The sequence below is a fragment of the Trichomycterus rosablanca genome, chromosome 10 (assembly GCF_030014385.1).
Source record: "Trichomycterus rosablanca isolate fTriRos1 chromosome 10, fTriRos1.hap1, whole genome shotgun sequence".
Taxonomy (NCBI): Eukaryota; Metazoa; Chordata; class Actinopteri; order Siluriformes; family Trichomycteridae; genus Trichomycterus; species Trichomycterus rosablanca.
In genome coordinates, this window is record NC_085997.1 from 1845078 (window position 1) to 1864161 (window position 19084).

General features: G+C 43.1%; 1 protein-coding gene across 1 annotated transcript in view; it reads left to right on the forward strand.

The window, feature by feature from the left end:
* Positions 1-351: 351 nt before the first annotated feature.
* LOC134321566 (A disintegrin and metalloproteinase with thrombospondin motifs 14) overlaps positions 352-19084 on the forward strand; it is a 30405-nt gene continuing 11672 nt past the window's right edge. Inside the window, exons 1-10 of the mRNA XM_063003374.1 lie at positions 352-430; positions 2314-2702; positions 9653-9809; positions 10436-10632; positions 11649-11732; positions 11851-11998; positions 15671-15776; positions 15924-16067; positions 16943-17075; positions 17191-17304. Of these exons, the coding sequence (XP_062859444.1) occupies positions 352-430; positions 2314-2702; positions 9653-9809; positions 10436-10632; positions 11649-11732; positions 11851-11998; positions 15671-15776; positions 15924-16067; positions 16943-17075; positions 17191-17304 (1551 nt within the window). The remainder of the gene's footprint in view (positions 431-2313; positions 2703-9652; positions 9810-10435; positions 10633-11648; positions 11733-11850; positions 11999-15670; positions 15777-15923; positions 16068-16942; positions 17076-17190; positions 17305-19084) is intronic.

The following is a 19084-nucleotide window of genomic DNA, read 5'->3' on the forward strand; positions in this document are numbered from 1 at the left end:
GTGTGTGTGTTGCGATCATTCTGTCATAGAAAAATAACAGAGATAGAAATCCATGACAATCCATCTGTATATTACAGCCAGATGCTCCATCCTCACCTTCCTTTTCAGTGGGGTTAAACCTGCAAACTCTTGGAACGGGACACATTGCTTGTATATGTTCTATCTGGCAACCCAGATGTTGCTTGTCTGGCCGGAGCAGAGCAGTGTGTGAGGGAGAACTCAGTCCTGAACTTCTCAGCGCTCCACACACTCAGTACTGCTGCTGATCGGAGTGCAGCAGCTTCAGTAGGGAGTGTGTGCTGAGTGTGTGCTGAGTGTGTGTTGAGTGTGTGTTGTGTGATTAACACCGATATGGATTATGTTTATTACCTGTATCTGTTCACACACTGCGCTCTCACACTGCTCTCACCGAACTCTGCGGAGAGCACCGGTGAGTACCGAGTCTGCTTCTAACTTCAGTTACTGCATACACACTCACTGCAGATACACACTCACTGCAACTACACACTCACTGCAGCTACACACTCTCATCTACACACTCACTGCAACTACACACTCTCATCTACACACTCACTGCAGATACACACTCACTGCAACTACACACTCACTGCAGCTACACACTCTCATCTACACACTCACTGCAGCTACACACTCTCATCTACACACTCACTGCAACTACACTCACTGCAGATACACACTCTCATCTACACACTCGCTGCAACTACACACTCACTGCAGCTACACACTCTCATCTACACACTCACTGCAACTACACACTCACTGCAGATACACACTCACTGCAGCTACACTCATCTACACACTCACTGCAGCTACACACTCTCATCTACACACTCACTGCAACTACACTCACTGCAGATACACACTCTCATCTACACACTCGCTGCAACTACACACTCACTGCAGCTACACACTCTCATCTACACACTCACTGCAACTACACACTCACTGCAGATACACACTCACTGCAACTACACACTCACTGCAGATACACACTCACTGCAGCTACACTCATCTACACACTCACTTCAACTATACACTCACTGCTGCTACACACTCACTGCAACTACACACTCACTGCAGATACACACTCACTGCTGCTACACACTCACTGCAACTACACACTCACTGCAGCAACACACTCACAGCTACACACTTACCGCATACACACTGATAACATACACACTGACAGACCGCATACACACTCACTGCACACACACACTGATTGCAGACCCTGTGATTGCACTGGCATGCAGACACTGCTAACTGTAACTGTCAATGCTGTAACTACACACTAACTACACACTGCACATACTGTAATCCAACTCTGCAACTATACACTGTACAGAAGAATGTGTATAGGTGTTCGATGATGATGAAGTCACGCAGTGTTGTGAGTTAACACATCAGCATCTGGAGAAAGTACAGCTTTCAGTGTGAAGTTCAGTGTCGAGTTGAAGGTTGAGTTTAACGTGGAGTTCTGGATGCAGTTCAGTGTCAAGTACAATGTTTAGAGAAGGAACGAGTTCACTGATGAGTTCAGTTTGGATTTAAGTGATGCGTTCAGTTTTGCGTTGTGTTTAATGTGGAGTTCTGGATGCAGGTCAGTGTCAAGTTTAAAATTGTAAGGGATGAGTTCACTGATGAGTTCAGTTTGGATTTAAGTGATGAGTTCAGTGTTGTGTTCAGTATCATGTTCAGTGACGTTTTGAGTTCAGTGCTCAGTGTCCAGCTTATTGATGAGTTCAGTTTGGATTTGAAAGATGAGTTCATTGTTGTGTTCAGTGTCAAGTTAAGTGACGTGTTGAGTTCAGTTTTTAGTGTCAATATTAGTTATACGTTTATTAATGAGGTTGGTTTGGATTTCAGTGTTGAGTTCAGTGTCGAGCTCAGTGTTGAGTTTATTGTGGAGTTCCGGGTGCAGTTCAGTGTCAAGTTCAATATTCAGTGATGGGTTGAGTTTACCAATGAGTTCAGTTTGGATTTAAGTGATGAGTTCAGTGCTGTGTTCAGTATCATGTTCAGTGATGTTTTTGATCCTAGTTTTGAGTTCACTTATGAGTTCAGTTCAGTGTTGAGTTTATTGTGGAATTCAGAATGGAGCTCACTGTTAGGTTCAGCGTTTATTGAAGGGATGAGTTTAGTGTCGTCCCCAGTGTTAAATTCAGTGTTAACTTTAATGTTGAGTTTAGCCTTGGAGACCAGGGTCTGATGGAATGGGTCAGAGACCGAGCCCGGGGTCAGAGAGGACAGTACTGTGTTGTGTAACTTTGATCTCATTGTGTTTGTTGTTAGAGAATCTGTCGGGGAAGCTGAGTGATTTCGGTCTCGTCGTCCCCTTCAGCACGGACTCTCTTGGACGCTACGTCTCTCACCGTCTCTCCTCCGGACCAGGACCTTCATCACCTTCATCACCCTCAGGAAGGCGCCGGATCGCTCGCAGTGCGCACTTCACGCCCCACGCGTCCTCCAGGTACCTCTTCTTTAACGTCACCGTCTTTGGGAAGGAGCTGCATCTGAGGCTCAGGGCCAACCGGAGACTGGTGGCGCCCGGGGCGTTCGCCGAATGGCACGAGGACTTTGAGGAGAAGGAGAAAGAGCGGATCCACGGCGACTGTGTTTTCACCGGGGACGTGAGTGACATGCCGGACGCTTCCGTAGCCATCAGTAACTGTGATGGACTGGTGAGTTACTTCTCTTTATTACTGTATATTATTGTGTTGTGGCAGAGATACTTAAGATCTTTATCAGCTCAGCTGCTACAATAGCCAAAATTATGTGGACACCCCTCCAAACTACTGACACACAATGCTAAAGTAAATGATGTGCTTTCAGTTTTGTAGCAGCAGTTTGCTGAAGACACTTTATTGTTCCAGTGTGTCTGACTGTGTGAGACAGGCCATCTTGTCCAAACTTATTAATGCTTTTTTGAATAAATGGGCACAAATTACCACAGACACACTCCAAAATCCATGTGGGAATGCCCATAGTTTTGTAACAGGAAGTCCAACGGTATAGTGTACACTATGTGCTTTCCATATACTGTATAGTGTGTGTGTGTGTGTGTGTGTGTTGGAACTTGCTGCTTGAGGAATGACTTCATCATGGAATGCTTTTACATGGCATTAGGTCAGAGGCTCTAATAATGTCAGTCCTTTTCCTGTTTATCTCAACAACCATTAACGAGCACCGGCTACACCTGATCTACATCTGATCAGACCTACCACATCTGATCTACACCTGATCTACATCTGATCAGACCTACCACATCTGATCTACACCTGATCTACATCTGATCAGACCTACCACATCTGATCTACACCTGATCTAAACCTCATCTATACCTGGTCACACCTGTTTTACACCTGTTCACACCTGCTCTACCCCGATCTACTGATTACTAAGTACTATTGACTACTGTAGTACTGACTGTAGTACTGATTGTAGTAGTGACTGTACTGCTAACTGTAGTACTGATTGTAGTACTAATTGTAGTGCTGACTGTAGTACTGTAGTACTGACTGCAGTAGATTGTAGTATTAATAGTAGTACTGAATGTAGTACTGATTGTAGTACTGACTGAAGTACTAAATGCAGTACTGACTGTAGCGCTGACTGTAGTACTGATTGTAGTATGGACTATAATACTGACAGTAGTACTGATTATAGTACTGACTGTAGTATTGAATGTGGTACTGATTGTAGTACTGACTATAGTACTGAATGTAGTACTAAATGCAGTACTGACTGTAGTACTGACCGTACTGCAGAGTTCAGTAGTTAGAACTGTGATCACAGAAATGTGCTGAACTATTTTTGCTCTTCCAGCGTTTGAGTAACAGAGCAGTTAAAGCAATACTGTTGACTGAACACACACAGACACACTCACACACATACACACACACACACACTCTCTCTCTCACACACACACAAACCCACACACACACACACTCAAAACACTCAAACACACAAAGGCAACATTCATTAAAGAGTTATCGATTACTCTCCTGAGCCATCGCAGGACAATGGAGCACTCATAGCAACACACGGCTTCTGTGTGTGTGTGTATGTGTGTGTGTGTGTGTGTGTGTGTGTGTTGTTCAGCCACAATGGTTTGCCTGGAACCGCTGGGTGCTTTTACATCACTTTCTCTTTGTACCCCAGGCTGAGCAGGAGCAGAAAGTCTGGACTATATGACTGTAAGTGCCAGGAACCCAAAGCCCCCCACACTGCTTCAAAGTGACCTGGAAATAAATTTGGTATTTGATTGATCTTTAAATAGAATAATCAGAGATCTGAGATTTTGCGTAGACGATCCAGGGTTTAGAAGGTCCGTCTGTGTGAACACGACTCTACAGTGATGATGTCCATCCTTAAACCAGCTCAGATTCAATCCTGGAAACACTATGAGTGGAACCCAGTGAAGGATTAAGGTTAGCTCCTGACCACAACCACAAGTGTGGATCAATTCCACAAGGAAATGCTTAGAGTTGGTGTGAGACCAGAACTGGCATGTGTGGAGATCCGGACAGGTCCAAGTTTGTGTCAGACCAAACCTTCCAAAGACCAAAGTTCCTGTCTAAACAAAATCTACAGGTGGAACTGTTAAAGCCAACAAGTGTGAACATTTGGAAAAGATCCATGGAAGTATCTGACCAGAACCTGCAAGTGTAGATTGTAGATAAGATCTAACCAATCCAACAACTCTGGACCTCCTAAAAAAGTCCACAGTTTAATATTCATATCTGTAGTCATTCCTCTTGGTGGCTGGAGGACCGTTTGGTATTTCTGAAGAATTTTTATGAACCATTTGGGTTCCAGACTTTGTTGGTGGACCTGAATCAAAGCAGATTTGTGAGAAAAACAAAATGGGATCAAAAATAAAAGCTGTTGTGAAACGTGTTCTGGTTTGGAGGGCAGGACGTCTGTTTTCATGTATTGTGTCCTCACAGTCACTGTGCTGAAATCGATCGTTTCCCATCTGCCTCGTCCAAAATATGTCGGAGCGGCCCAGAGGAAAATCAGAACTGTTGATCCACAAACTGCAGTGTTAGAGAGAAAGACCTGAACTGTCCTGCTGTGCTGGTAGGAGTGCAACTTAAAGAAATACACCATATGACCTGTGAGTCTGTAACAGCCTTATATTCTCTGAGCATTATCTTTGCAGTGTGCAGAGGGACACGATATGCTATAGCAGAGAAGGGCATTCCCCAAACTGTTGCCTTAAAGTTAAAAGCAGATCGTTTATAAAACTGATATCAATAGGGTTGGTGATGACTGAGAACTAATACTCAGTACTTATTATTCAGTAGTCTGTATTATGTAGTCCACAGTCAGTATTTAGTAGTCCTGTGTTCAGTGATCAGTATTCAGTATTTTGTATAAAATTGCCAGTATTCAGGTGTCTGTATTCGGGACTCAGCAGGCAGTATTCAGTATTCAGAAGTATTCAGTATTTTGTAGTGAGTAATCTGTATTCAGTGACGTGTGTTCATTATTTAGTTGTCTGTATTCAAGACTCAGTATTCAGCAGTTAGTATTCAGTAGTCTGTAGTCAGTATTAAGTATTCAATAGTCTGTATTAAGTTATCTGTATTTTGCAGGCAGTATTAAATAGTAGTTAGTATTTAGTACTCAGTAGCCCATATTCAGTAGTCAGTATGCACTAATTCACTGCGCAGCACCCTTGATGAGCGTGAGACTCCTGTCACATGATGAGTTCTGACATGATGAGTTCTGACTGAGTGAATCTCATAACCGAAGCAGACTGTGAAAATGCGCGAGTGTTTTTGGAGAGGAAGTGAAGCTCATACACGCTGCAGATGGAGAAACTGGAGGAGCATGTGTCTCGCTGTACAGGAGCCAACATCAACACCAGCTCGAGTCCCTCCACGTCCTCTTATTACCTTCCACACTTACAGCTGCGCTCCTGCAGAGCTTTTACAACACCGACTCGAGTCCCTCCACGTCCTCTTATTACCTTCCACACTAACAGCTGCGCTTCTGCAGAGTGTCCGTGTGTATGTAAACTGTTGTTGTGTATGTTTGGGGTTGATGTGAGGACGTCCCACACACACACACACACACACACACACACACACACACACAGTGGCCGTGAGGAGGAGGAGGATCTCACAGTGCTGATGGAGTAAAAACAGTTCCTGTACAGTCCAGTCTGATGATGATGTTGATGGTGATGATGTCATAGAGGAGGATCGTAAATCATTCCGGGGATTCGGGGTTGAGTGACTGTACCTCCAACAGCTGCTCAGATCGGAAACAGATGTTCGTCTGGTACCTATCCAAATAGAAACCGTCGTGAGTTTATGACCAGGATTCTTGGCGAGTGGCTCTGTGATCGTAATGCTGTCGGACAGGCCGGATTAGTTTGCGTTATGTGGATGTTGGTGGTCCTTTACTACCAGCCGGTGATCTTCTGTTGGATTTGGAATATGACTGCAGGGATTTACACATTTGCAAATAAATTACAACATCTACATTTCATTTCCAGCTGTAAACATTTATATCCCAAACAACATAGGGTTAATCACCTTACTCCAGGCTCCAACAGTGGCAGATTGGAGGTGGTGGGGCTCAAACCAGCAGCCTTCTGATTGGTAGTCGGTTACCCACTTAACCACAGAGCTCCCGCTGCCCTCTGAAAAAGCACTTTAAAGTATCTACAGGAACACTGCATTAATACCTCAAGTGTGGAAACTCCTACAGAGCAATTTCTAAGACTTTAGGACTGCACCGAACCACAGTGAAAGCCATTATCTCCAAAGAAAAACGTTCTCAAGACAGTGTGTAGTGTAGACGTCTCTATCCTCGGCTAATATCAGTGAATGTCAGCCAGAATATTTACAGGGGGGAACTTTTTCCAACCATGCACTCGGCAGTGTGTGTGTGTGCGTGTGAGCGAACAATAGATGGGCAGTGAATGTGTGTGTGAGAGTGTGTGAGTGTGTGTGTGTGTGTTGGAAGGCAGCAGCTATGTGGTTGTGTGGTTCCATCATCACATGCAGAGTGTTGAAAGTGTGCTATAAATTCTGTCTGTGTGTGAGTGTGTGTGAGTGTGTGTGTGTGTGTGTGTGTGTGATGTAATATCACATTTCATGTGGGGGAAAAGCTATTTGTATTTCCATCAGTAAGAACAAGACAGAGCGGTCCAGCAAAACACACACACACACACACACACTCACACACACACACACACACACACACACGCATACACACACAATTTAATTTCCTTTCGTATCAATAAAGTATCTGTCTGTCTGTCTGTTTGTCTGCTGTCTGTCTGTCTATTTATCTGTCTATCTACTGTATATGTCTGTTATCTTTCTATGTATATGTCTGTCTATCTGTCTATCTATCTATGTCTGTCCGCTTGCCTGTCTGTTTATCTATGTCTGTCTGTCTGTCTTTCTGTCTGTCTATCTGTTTATCTGTCTGTCTGTCTATTTATCTGTTGTTCTATCTATGTATCTATCTATCTGTCTGTCTGTCTGTCTGTCTGTCTATCAATCTAAATGTCTGTCTGTCTATTTATCTGTCATTCTATCTATCTGTATTTCTGTCTATCTATCTATCTATCTATCTATCTATCTATCTATCTATCTATCTATCTATCTATCTGTCTATCCGTCTGTCTCTCTTTATTTATCTGTCTATCTTTGTGTCTGTCTGTCTATCTGTCTGTCTTTCTTTCTTTCTTTGTCTGTCTGTCTAACTCTTTCAGATTTCCAGTGTCCTTGTGTGAGGACATCCTGTCGTCCCAAAGTACTTCCTGTTTGACAGTGTTGATTTGTTTCCATGATGAGTGTGTGTGAGTGTGGGCGGCCAGCGCACGCATCCAGCATCAGAGTTCAGTCCCCAGTGCTTGATAAATAATATAAATGAGGTTTAACGCTCAGTACTGATGAGGTATTTAGGTAAAATCGGTCATTAAAAGGACTGAAAGGGCACAGAACCCTCAGAACGGTGCTGAGGTGGAGGTGGTGCAGGGAAGCGGTGCAGGGCAGTGGTGCACCCACGCCGGCGTCTCTGACAAATTACACCCTGACTCCACTGAAATTACACCCTGCGCTCTGGAAACACACTCTCCTCCTGTACTCATCCTTCTGCAGAACCTTTTTTTTCCTGTTTGTTTACAGAATGCTTTAGAGAAAAGGTCAGATCCCCCACAATGCATCAGTCATCCCGTAATACATCCCGAAACCGTCTGATACGTCGTTAAACATAAATACACTCAAACGTAACGTTGTGCTTGAACTTTCTCCTGAACTGAACCCTCAGAAGAGCCGTTGGTCACTCACACACACACACACACACACACACACAGTACGTCCTTTGTTACTGCAGATCGATTTCACTACGTCGTTTCCGTAGATAAACACCGGCACAGAATCGCTCATACCGAAGAGCTGAGGAGCCGCCGCGAGCACCATCAGAGGTTACTGGGTAAACTGGTAATCCAGCCATGTCATAAATAATGGTAATGACATTAATATTAGAGGCACATGAGTACCATAAATATTTATTCTATTACATTATTATTCACTTTTTTACACTTTACAAATCAGACTGTGTTGATTAGTTGGTTTGGTTTGTTAGTTTAGTTGATTGGTTGGTTGGTATGATTGTTTGGCTGGTTGGTTTGGTTTAATTGTTTGGTTGGTTTGGTTATTTGGTTTGTTAGGATGATTTAATTGTGTGGTTGGTTGTTTGGTTTGTTAGGTTGGTTTGATTGGTTGGTTTGTTTGATTGGTTGGTTGTTTGGTTTGTTAGGTTGGCTGGTTTGATTTGTTAGAATGCTTTAATTGGTTGGTGGGTTTGTTTTGTTAGGTTGGTTTGATTGGTTGGTTGGTGCTGTGGTGATGCAGTTCTTTACTCGGTTGTTTGGTATCAATGCTGTAAAGAATTTTGCAGAGTAGGAAGTCTTAACCCTCCTAGTGGACGTCAGATCCGCTCTGTAATATACTCAGGGATGCTGGGTAATGGTGACGTAAGTGTTACTGAGCTTTAATTCCTGGATTGTTTCTCTGTATGGACCATGCAGAAGGTCAGTTGGGTCACTGTAAAAGTCATTATTAAATCTGCTGGAGTTTGTTCCAGGTGCTCTCAGTTTTGCACCAAGTTCCCAGTTTCAAACCTCAAACGTTCAGTTCAGACAGTGAGAGCTGCACCAGCCCGGCTCTGGTTTTTTTAGGATTTTGGTGACTTTAGTCGTGTTTAGCGACCGGGCAGCTGGAGGTAAAACCACGTCCACTCCAAATTGGTCTGGATTACGTGTTCTGCCAGAGGTCTGCGGGCACATTCTCTACATTTTTAACAATGTAATGATAGTTTTGGAGGAGGTTTGAACAGAAAAAGAGGCGTGTGGTGGCACCCCACTTGATGACAGAGGACAAAAAAACAGATGTGTTTATATTAAAACGTTTGGTGACGTTTTATTCGGAAAATGGGTGAAGCTACAAACAGGTAACATCAAGAAAAGAAAAAAAACAATGCATGATGGGTTCTGAACATTTAAAGTGTGTTCAAAACACAACACATGCTGACCAGGGACCAGCGATCATAAGTGAATTCTAATTATGATGTGACTCATGCAGGGGTGTGTTTGTTATTTTAGGCTGGACTGATCCGTACAGACAACGGAGAGTTCTTCATCGAGCCGCTGGAGAAAGGGCAGCAGGAGTCGGAGGTGAAGGGTCGAGTTCATGTGGTGTATCGCAGATCTGATATCAAGAGAAAGCCAGGAGAACATCAGGAGGATCTTCATAATGAAGGTGAGGGGATCAGGAGCAGCGTTAGAGCTGTAATGTAATGAGCACGGCACTCAGATTATATCAATCTGTCAATATTCTTCCCCAACATCAACATATTCAGTTTGCCGGGAGGCTCGCTTTGTTCTCGGCTTCTTTTCGGTGGTTATGCTTCATTTTTGCAAGTTCTGGTGCTTAGTTCTGCACCAGCGCTGCTCCAGTAGCCACCAGCAGAGCTTCAGACTCAGAATAATACAAACTCTGAGTTCCCACTATCACATTTTATGAACCAGTGCTCCATTTTAGTCTGTTAAATCAAGGTTCCACATATGTACTGTATGTATATACTGTATACACAGATGAAGCATAACATTATGACCTTCTATCTGAATGGTCTGTGGCTATGCAGCCCCATATCTTTCTATCAGAACCAGCATTAACTTCTTCAGCAGTTAATTTTTGCTGCTTCTAACATCAACTTTGAGGTTAAAATTTTCACGTGCTGCCTAATATACCCCCCCCCCCCCCCCCCCCCACTAACAGGTGCTGTGATTAAGAGATAATCAGTGTTATTCACTTCACCTGTCAGTGGTCGTAATGTTATGCCTGGTCGGCGTATATAGAATTCACTTAGAATTGTTCCCCTGCAGTGTCTGATTTTGGGATCACGGAGCTGCCGAACTCTTTGGATCTGATGAACCGAAAGCTTTCGGACTCGGAACGTAAACGACGACACGCTAAGAAGGACGACTACAGCATCGAGGTTCTCCTGGCCGTGGATGATTCGGTGGTGCGTTTCCATGGCAAAGAGCACGTCCAGAACTACGTCCTCACACTCATGAACATCGTGAGTTGGTTATTTATTATTTTAGGTGTTATTAAATATGAAGTAAAGCTGTAAATCAGACGTAAATCGTGATGCACTAATGAGCATCAAGTTTGAAGTGCAAAAATAGGAGAAATTAGAAGGGGGCGAATACTTTTTCATGGTAGACGTGCTTATTAGGTAGCATTCTGTTAATGGTGCTAAAGCTTTGCTGAGAGAGGTGCTCAGTTCCAGCAGCTCCTGCCACGTTAATCCTCTTACTGTATCAAATCCACTGTGTCACATTCAACTGGTTCCAGTCTGTAACAGGTACTGGTGTGAACAATACAGAGCCGGCTCTTCCGTGGTCAAAAGTTTACATACACGTATAAGAAATGTGGATTTCATGGCAGTCCTGGAATTAAAATGATTTCTGCCACTGTTAGAAATACAAATAATGCATTTATTGTAGGTTTTCTGAAATTACTCTGGGTTACAGAAATAGGGACAGCAACTTCATTTATTTATTTATTTATTGGGGTAGAAAGTTTGTCTGGTTGATCAGATGTAATTAGAGATTCAAAAATCTCACCTCAGATCAGAGAGAACTGATCACCTCTGGTCAGAGAGAACTGATCACCCCAGTGTGGAGAGAACTGATCACCTCGGGTTAAAAAAAGAGATCACTCCAGTGTAGAGAGAACTGATCACCTCAGGGCAGAAAGAAAGGATTACCTTAAGGCAAAAAGAACTGATCACCTCAGGTTAAAAAAGAGATCACCCCAGTGTAGAGAGAACTGATCACCCCAGTGTGGAGAGAACTGATCACCTCGGGTTAAAAAAAGAGATCACCCCAGTGTAGAGAGAACTGATCACCTCAGGGCAGAAAGAAAGGATTACCTTAAGGCAAAAAGAACTGATCACCTCAGAAAAATAAGAGAGAGGTAAATTCGGCAGATCTGGATTTGATGTAGTGACTCTTGTGTATCTACTGAAGTGGATTATACCCGGTATAAGACTCATGTAAGGACACTTGATCAGATCTTTCTCTTTCTCAGGTAGATGAGATCTACCATGACGAATCTCTGGGCACCAGCATCAACGTTGTGATCGTGCGGATGATCATGGTGGGCTACCGGCAGGTAAGATACACACACAGTAATGTCATATTAAACACTGCAGCCAGGAAGGATTGATTTCCGGCTATGCTTTGTGCCTTAACAAATAGCTTTAGTGTGTGTGGTGTGTGTATGGGTGCAGTCGGTGAGCCTGATCGAGAAGGGGAACCCGTCCCGCAGTCTGGAGCAGGTCTGTCGCTGGGCCAACACCCAGCAGAAGCTGGACCTCGACCACGCCGAGCACCACGACCACGCCGTCTTCCTCTCCAGGCAAGACTTTGGTCCCGCAGGTATGCAAGGTAGTGTATTCACTCGGTCGAGGCTTGTGCAGAGTGAGTGATCTTTCTCCTTCATCTACGTCACGGTTGGCTTCAACACTCACACGCCGCCAGGTAAGAGACCTGGTGAGAGACGCGAGGGGTGCGACGGGGCGTCACCCGCCTGTTTAACCCTGATGTTCTGTGTTTGGGACGTAAATCTAAATAAATGTAAGTAAAATCACACAGTAGTGATTTCTAAACCGTGCTGGGGTTCTGAACTCCCCGAGTTTGAAACTCAGCACTGCTGGACGCCCTCTAGCGGGCATAATTGGCAGTGCCAGCAGCAGACAACATTGGTCATTAAGTCTGCCGGGTGGGAAAAGACCTGAGCGAAAAGTGGGTGGGGTCTTCGACGCTGTATAAGGACCCTGGTTAGCACATGAAGTGGAGGAGCCCAGAGATCAGGGCGTGGCTCTCCATGAACGAATTCACTAAAAGTACGGGCGAATAGGAGGGGTTGTGGACCGTGCACGCAAATTATAATTCAAAATCACACATCAGTCATGATACGGGGGTGTTTTGGTACCATTGGCTAAAAGATGACGTCTTTTTCGGGGACGTCCCTGCTTGTTTTAGCAAGCCTCCTTTTGCAGGCGTTGTGTATGAACGGTGCAGGTGCTAGACTAGCCTGCCTGCAGTCCAGAACTGTCCTCCACTGAAGACATGTGAAACATTATGAAGCGAATTATACAACAACAGACACAGAGGTGTGAAATATTCCTCTTTCACACCTACATCTGGTGTCCTCAGTTCCCAAACCATTAGAGAAGCGTGTTGTTATAAAGAAGAGTGATGTAACACAGCGCTAAACACGTTTTATTTTTGGAAATTGATGCAGAATGAACGTTTGATATATACATAAAAAAAGAATGAGTGTTTGTAGATCGTTTTGATTTTTGGAACAGAAGATTAGGGGTTAAACGTGACCCTGTCGCACCACACACGTCACTCACCGGTTACTGGGTTTTGCTGCCAACCTGTTTAAAAGAGAGACGGATGTTCAATCTGATGTCGTCATGGGGAGTTTTTGGCATGTAGAGAGAAAAAGAAAATGTTTTTGTAGAAATTCTGACCTAAAATATATAGAATCCATACTGTATCTGAGGTCAGAAGTAAGAGACGTGTTTGTTAATGGCAGTGTTTGGGCTTTAATGATTCCTGTATTTGTACACCGTTGACGTTCAGGAAAAATCCTAGCGTGGGAGATACTTGGTGGGATGATGGAAATTTAAAGCCTGTAAAATGTGGCCAGTGGGCAGAAAGGTTAAAAAGCTCTTCAGTACCACAGAGACGCCAAAAGCGTTTGTATATTGTTTGTATATTTGACTTGATTCACAGTTTTCTACCCACTCTCGGGTTTTTGCAGCTGACTGAAAGTGTTTTTGACTCCGGCCGTCTGTTTGCTCAGCGCTGATGACGGATGACAAGTTTTATTTTCTGTTCTTGAAAGCAATAGCTGTTTTACACCTTGTTTTTTTCTCTCACTTCAAACGTTCCCATGGCGTCCGGGTGTGTTGTGCCCAAAACACGATGGTATCCGCGGGCCAGCAGGCAAACATCGCGCTGGAGTGCGAGAGCTTCTCTACAAGACATGATTTTCTGCTGTCAAATACAGACGCTCGGGGGCAAACCACCGCCGTCGCTGGCGAATCTGACGTGTTCCAACCGAAGCTCAGACTTCAGCACCATCGGTCGATCATCCAACACTTTACATTAATAGTGTCAGAGATCATAAATATACCAGGGTTCTTCAAAAAGCTTAAAAAGGCGGACTATACACGACCGATTACTCCTCCTACTACACCCTCACCGCTTATAACCCAAAATATAAAAGTGTGGAAACTTTTTGAAGATCCCTTGTATCAAGGGTTTATTCATACCTGTCTGTTTGACATGGCCAGACGTATCTGGACACATTTATATTCCTTGAAAACAGCGGCAAATGGGTCATTTCCATATTAATGTCCACGGTTTGAAATAGGATAAACATTCACATGGTCAGGAGTCCAATTACTTTTGGATATATAGAGTATTTACCCTTTTGAGAATACCCAAGACAGTTTACATTTTTTGTATGAGTAGAATAAACCATCAGAGGATTAATGTTGAAGTCGGGTTGCCAGATATTCAGACATTTATTGCAGGGTGATAGATGGGCGGCACTGTCGCCTCACAGCAAGAAGGTCCTGGGTGTGATCCCCAGGCAGGGCGGTCCGGGTCCTTTCTGTGCATGGTCTCCCCGTGTCTGCGTGGGTTTCCTCCGGGTGCTCTGGTTTCCTCCCACAGTCCAAAAACATGCAGTCAGGTTAATTAGAGACACTGAATTGTCCTATAAGTACCCGGCCGCTAGGATGCATAAACCAGTGCATTGTAGTGCAGGTCCCAAGCCCGGATAAATAGGGAGGGTCGTGTCAGGAAGGGCATCCGGCGTAAAAACTGTACCAGATCAATAACGCGGATCACGGTCCGCCGGCGACCCCTAACGGGAGCAGCCGAGGAAATAGATTGCAGGGAGAAAGATGAAGATGAAAGGAATTCAGTGACTAATGATCCTATTTTTCTCAGCTGAAATCTGGAAGTTGGAAGTCGATCTAGTAAAGTTCTCACCCGACCATGAGCTTGTTTGACGTCCCATTCTGAACCCAGACTGGACAGGGTGACAGCAATGCTGAAATGGAAAAGGACCTTCTCCAAACTATTGGCATAGCTGGCATTTTATAGAACTGATTTAATACACTTAATAGCAATACGTATGGTTTGTAGTTTACTACAAAGTTAGTTTGAATGAGTAAGAGGCATTGATGGTGACATCACTTACAATGCATTATGGGATCTGTAGTTTTATATATATATATGCTATCTTAAGTCTTGCTAGCTGTTTGTCTGTCCGGTCTGTTGTATGTGACGCCTCGCGGCTCTGCACTTTTCTGCTTTTCGCCTGCATGCCAAAAACTGTCCGGTGGTTCATTAGCATGGCTAATCGTCTAAAATCCAACCTGGGATGATACAGACTGAAACAGAAAGCTAGCTGAGCTCTGTCGCTGCACATTTCTTGATCGAGTGTTGTTTACCGTGTGTTGTGCTTTGCTCTGTAAGGACCGTGTATAACGTGCCGTGTGTGTTATCGAGCTGAATTTAGCTCTAGCGCTAAGGCTGAGCGGCTGATGAAGGCTGGCGGCTTCTGCTAAAGCTATATGTGCGTATGTGATCACATTCTGTGCTATTAGAGATGAAATGCAGGGAGGGAAGTTGGTAGAAACTGCTTTAATAAATAAGATAAAAACATAGTATGTTAACATTTGGGTCCAAAATCTGATGCTTTGATGATTAGCAACGGGTTAGCAATTATTTTATTTACTAACGTTACATAGCCAAGATCAGAAGGCAGCTAGCTAATATTAGCATAATTTTGTTTGATTAAAACTATGAGTCAAGTTTAGCTAAAGCCACATTAGCTACTACATTAGCATCATTAGCTATGCTGCAATAAAAGCAAGTGGCGAACATGTGGATTACTAATCTGGTGATGCTAATACATGCTAATAGTGGATTTGACACCAATCTTTGGTTTCATCTTATCTAGAAAATTCTCTTTTATAAAAGCTAATTCATTATCTTTGATCTTTACCTTCTGTTGCCTAGGATACGCCCCCGTGACGGGCATGTGCCACCCTCTGAGGAGCTGCACCCTCAATCACGAGGACGGATTTTCGTCTGCGTTCGTGGTGGCGCATGAAACCGGCCATGTGTGAGTGAGAACTGTGATCTGAGCTTAATTCTGCTGTAATGAATCTCTGTACAAATACTGTGATCTGTGTAAAATAATGTGTGTGTGTGTGTGTGTGTGTGTGTGTGTGTGTGTGTGTGTGTGTGTGTGTGTGTGTGTGTGTGTTAGGTTGGGCATGGAACATGATGGACAGGGGAACCGGTGTGGTGATGAAACCAGTATGGGCAGTATTATGGCTCCACTGGTTCAGGCAGCATTTCACCGCTATCACTGGTCTCGCTGCAGCAAACAAGAACTCAACCGCTACATCCAGTAAGAATCTAATCTCTATTCTGTCTGATCTCATGTATACACCAGTCTGATCTAAACTCCAGTCTGATCTCATGTATACACCAGTCTGATCTGAATTCCTGTCTCATCTCATGTATACACCAGTCTGATCTCATGTATACACCAGTCTGATCTAAACTCCAATCTGATCTCAGTATACACCAGTCTGATCTAAACTCCAGTCTGATCTCATGTATACACCAGTCTGATCTGAATTCCTGTCTCATCTCATGTATACACCAGTCTGATCTCACGTATACACCAGTCTGATCTAAACTCCAATCTGATCTCAGTATACACCAGTCTGATCTAAACTCCAGTCTGATCTAAACTCCAGTCTGATCTCATGTATACACCAGTCTGATCTCATGTATACACCAGTCTGATCTATACTTCAGTCTGATCTAAAGTCCAGTCTGATCTCATGTATACACCAGTCTGATCTCATGTATACACCAGTCTGATCTAAACTCCAGTCTGATCTAAACTCCAGTCTGATCTCATGTATACACCAGTCTGATCTCATGTATACACCAGTCTGATCTAAACTCCAGTCTGATCTAAACTCCAGTCTGATCTCATGTATACACCAGTCTGATCTCATGTATACACCAGTCTGATCTAAACTTCAGTCTGATCTCATGCATACACCAGTCTGATCTAAACTTCAGTCTGATCTCATGCATACACCAGTCTGATCTAAACTTCAGTCTGATCTCATGCATACACCAGTATGATATATATGTATGTATATTATATGTCTATTATAGTATGTCTATATATGAGTCTATTATAAAATTAATTTGTTTGATGTTTTGGTGAACCAAGTACCGAGTGTTTAATTGTTTGTTTTGCAGTTCATACGATTGTTTGCTGGACGATCCGTTCAAGCACAAGTGGCCAAAACTTACCGAACTGCCAGGAATCAACTACTCCATGGATGAACAATGTCGGTTTGATTTCGGAGTTGGATACACCATGTGCTCAGCTGTACGTCTTTAATCCTCTTTTAAATATTTACAAAAAAGATGAGATAAAACAACATGCATGTTTCCTTCATGTCTATAAACTTTTGACCCCGTCTGTACTCCGTCTCTCTCTGTAGTTCAGGACTTATGATCCATGTAAACAGTTGTGGTGCAGCCACCCTGATAATCAGTACTTCTGTAAAACCAAGAAAGGACCTCCGGTGGACGGAACCGAGTGTGCGCCCGGCAAAGTGAGTAACGCAACACTACACACTCATACACTACACACTATTACACTTCACTACGTAATACTACGTTACACACTATTACACTACACGATAATACACTACACATTACTACAATACACACTACTACACTACACACTACTACACTACACACTACTACACTACGCAATACTACGTTACACACTATTACACTACACAATATTACACTACACGATAATACACTACACATTACTACACTATTAAATTACACAATACAAGACCACACTATTACACTACACACTACTACACAATACACTTTACACACTATTACAATAAACACCTCTATACTGCACACTACTACACTACACACTACTACACTGCACATTACTGCACTACACACTATTACACTACACAATACAAGACTACACAATGCTACAAAACACACTATTACACTATACACCTCTATACTGCACAATACTGCACTACACACTACTACACTACACACTATTACAGTAAACACCACTATTCTACACAATACTATACTACTACACTACACACTATTACATTACACAATAGAAGACTACACAATAGAAGACTACACACTACCACACTATTACATTACACACTATTACAATACACACTATTACAATACACAATACTACACTACACAATACTACACTACATACTTTTACAATACACGCTACTATTCTACACAATACTTCATTATACAATACTTGACTACACAATACTACACTACAAAGAACAACACTATAATTTCATTTTTTTATTTTCTTTCCACATGCAGCATGTTTGTATGTAAATGATCTGAATTGATGAACGTAAATAACGTAAATAATCTAAATCTGATCTGTTTTGATGCTTCATGTTTTGTAGTTCTAACAAACCGTGTAATAATGGAGAAGATGCCATTTTACTGCTTGACCACCAGGAGGCGCCAAATATTCACGTTACCTTTGTTCGCATTTTTTGCTACGTGGTTTATACGTTTAAAAATTACAATATATGAATATACATAAAACATTTAGTACATAGGCAAAGAGAGAAACCATTTAAAATAGATTCTTTTCAGTCTGAGCATAAAACCAGCACCTTGTATTATCAGTCATTTAAAGGTGGATTTTTTAAAAAGTGAATTCAAAAGCTACAGTTCACAAGGGATCTGATCAGTTGGCAGTCATATATATATATATATATATATAAAAAACATTTCCTGTATAGAAATACTCACACTGTCAGATTAAAAATAGGACTGCGCTCCACTGTGCTCTTTTATTATCCCAGACACCTCAGTCGGACACTAGTCATGGCAGCACAAAGGAGCTGAATCTTTATTCACCCTTCACTCTCTCAGACAGGGCGGTTGTGTAGCTCACCCAGACAGGCACCGCTGAGATTTGAACCCAGATCGCCACAGTCGTGGATTAGCACATTAGAAGCGACTTGAAAATAGAACAGATATACAGGTGATTGCATCACTGGTGCAGAAGCTTTAAACCGAGCTTCTCTTCATGTGTTTATAGAGCTTGCTTTGTGTGCAGGACAGGGCCTTCCCTAAACTCACTCACTCACTCACACACTTTCTTAACCGCTTATCCAATCAGGGTCGTGGGGAGGTGCTGGAGCCTATCCCAGCTTTCCAATGGGTGCAAGGCACACAGTAACACCCCGGACGGGGCGCCAGTCCATCACATTCACACACACTCACACACACACACATTCACCTATAGGGCAATTCAGTGTCTCCAATTAACCTGACTGCATGTTTTTGGACTGTGGGAGGAAACCG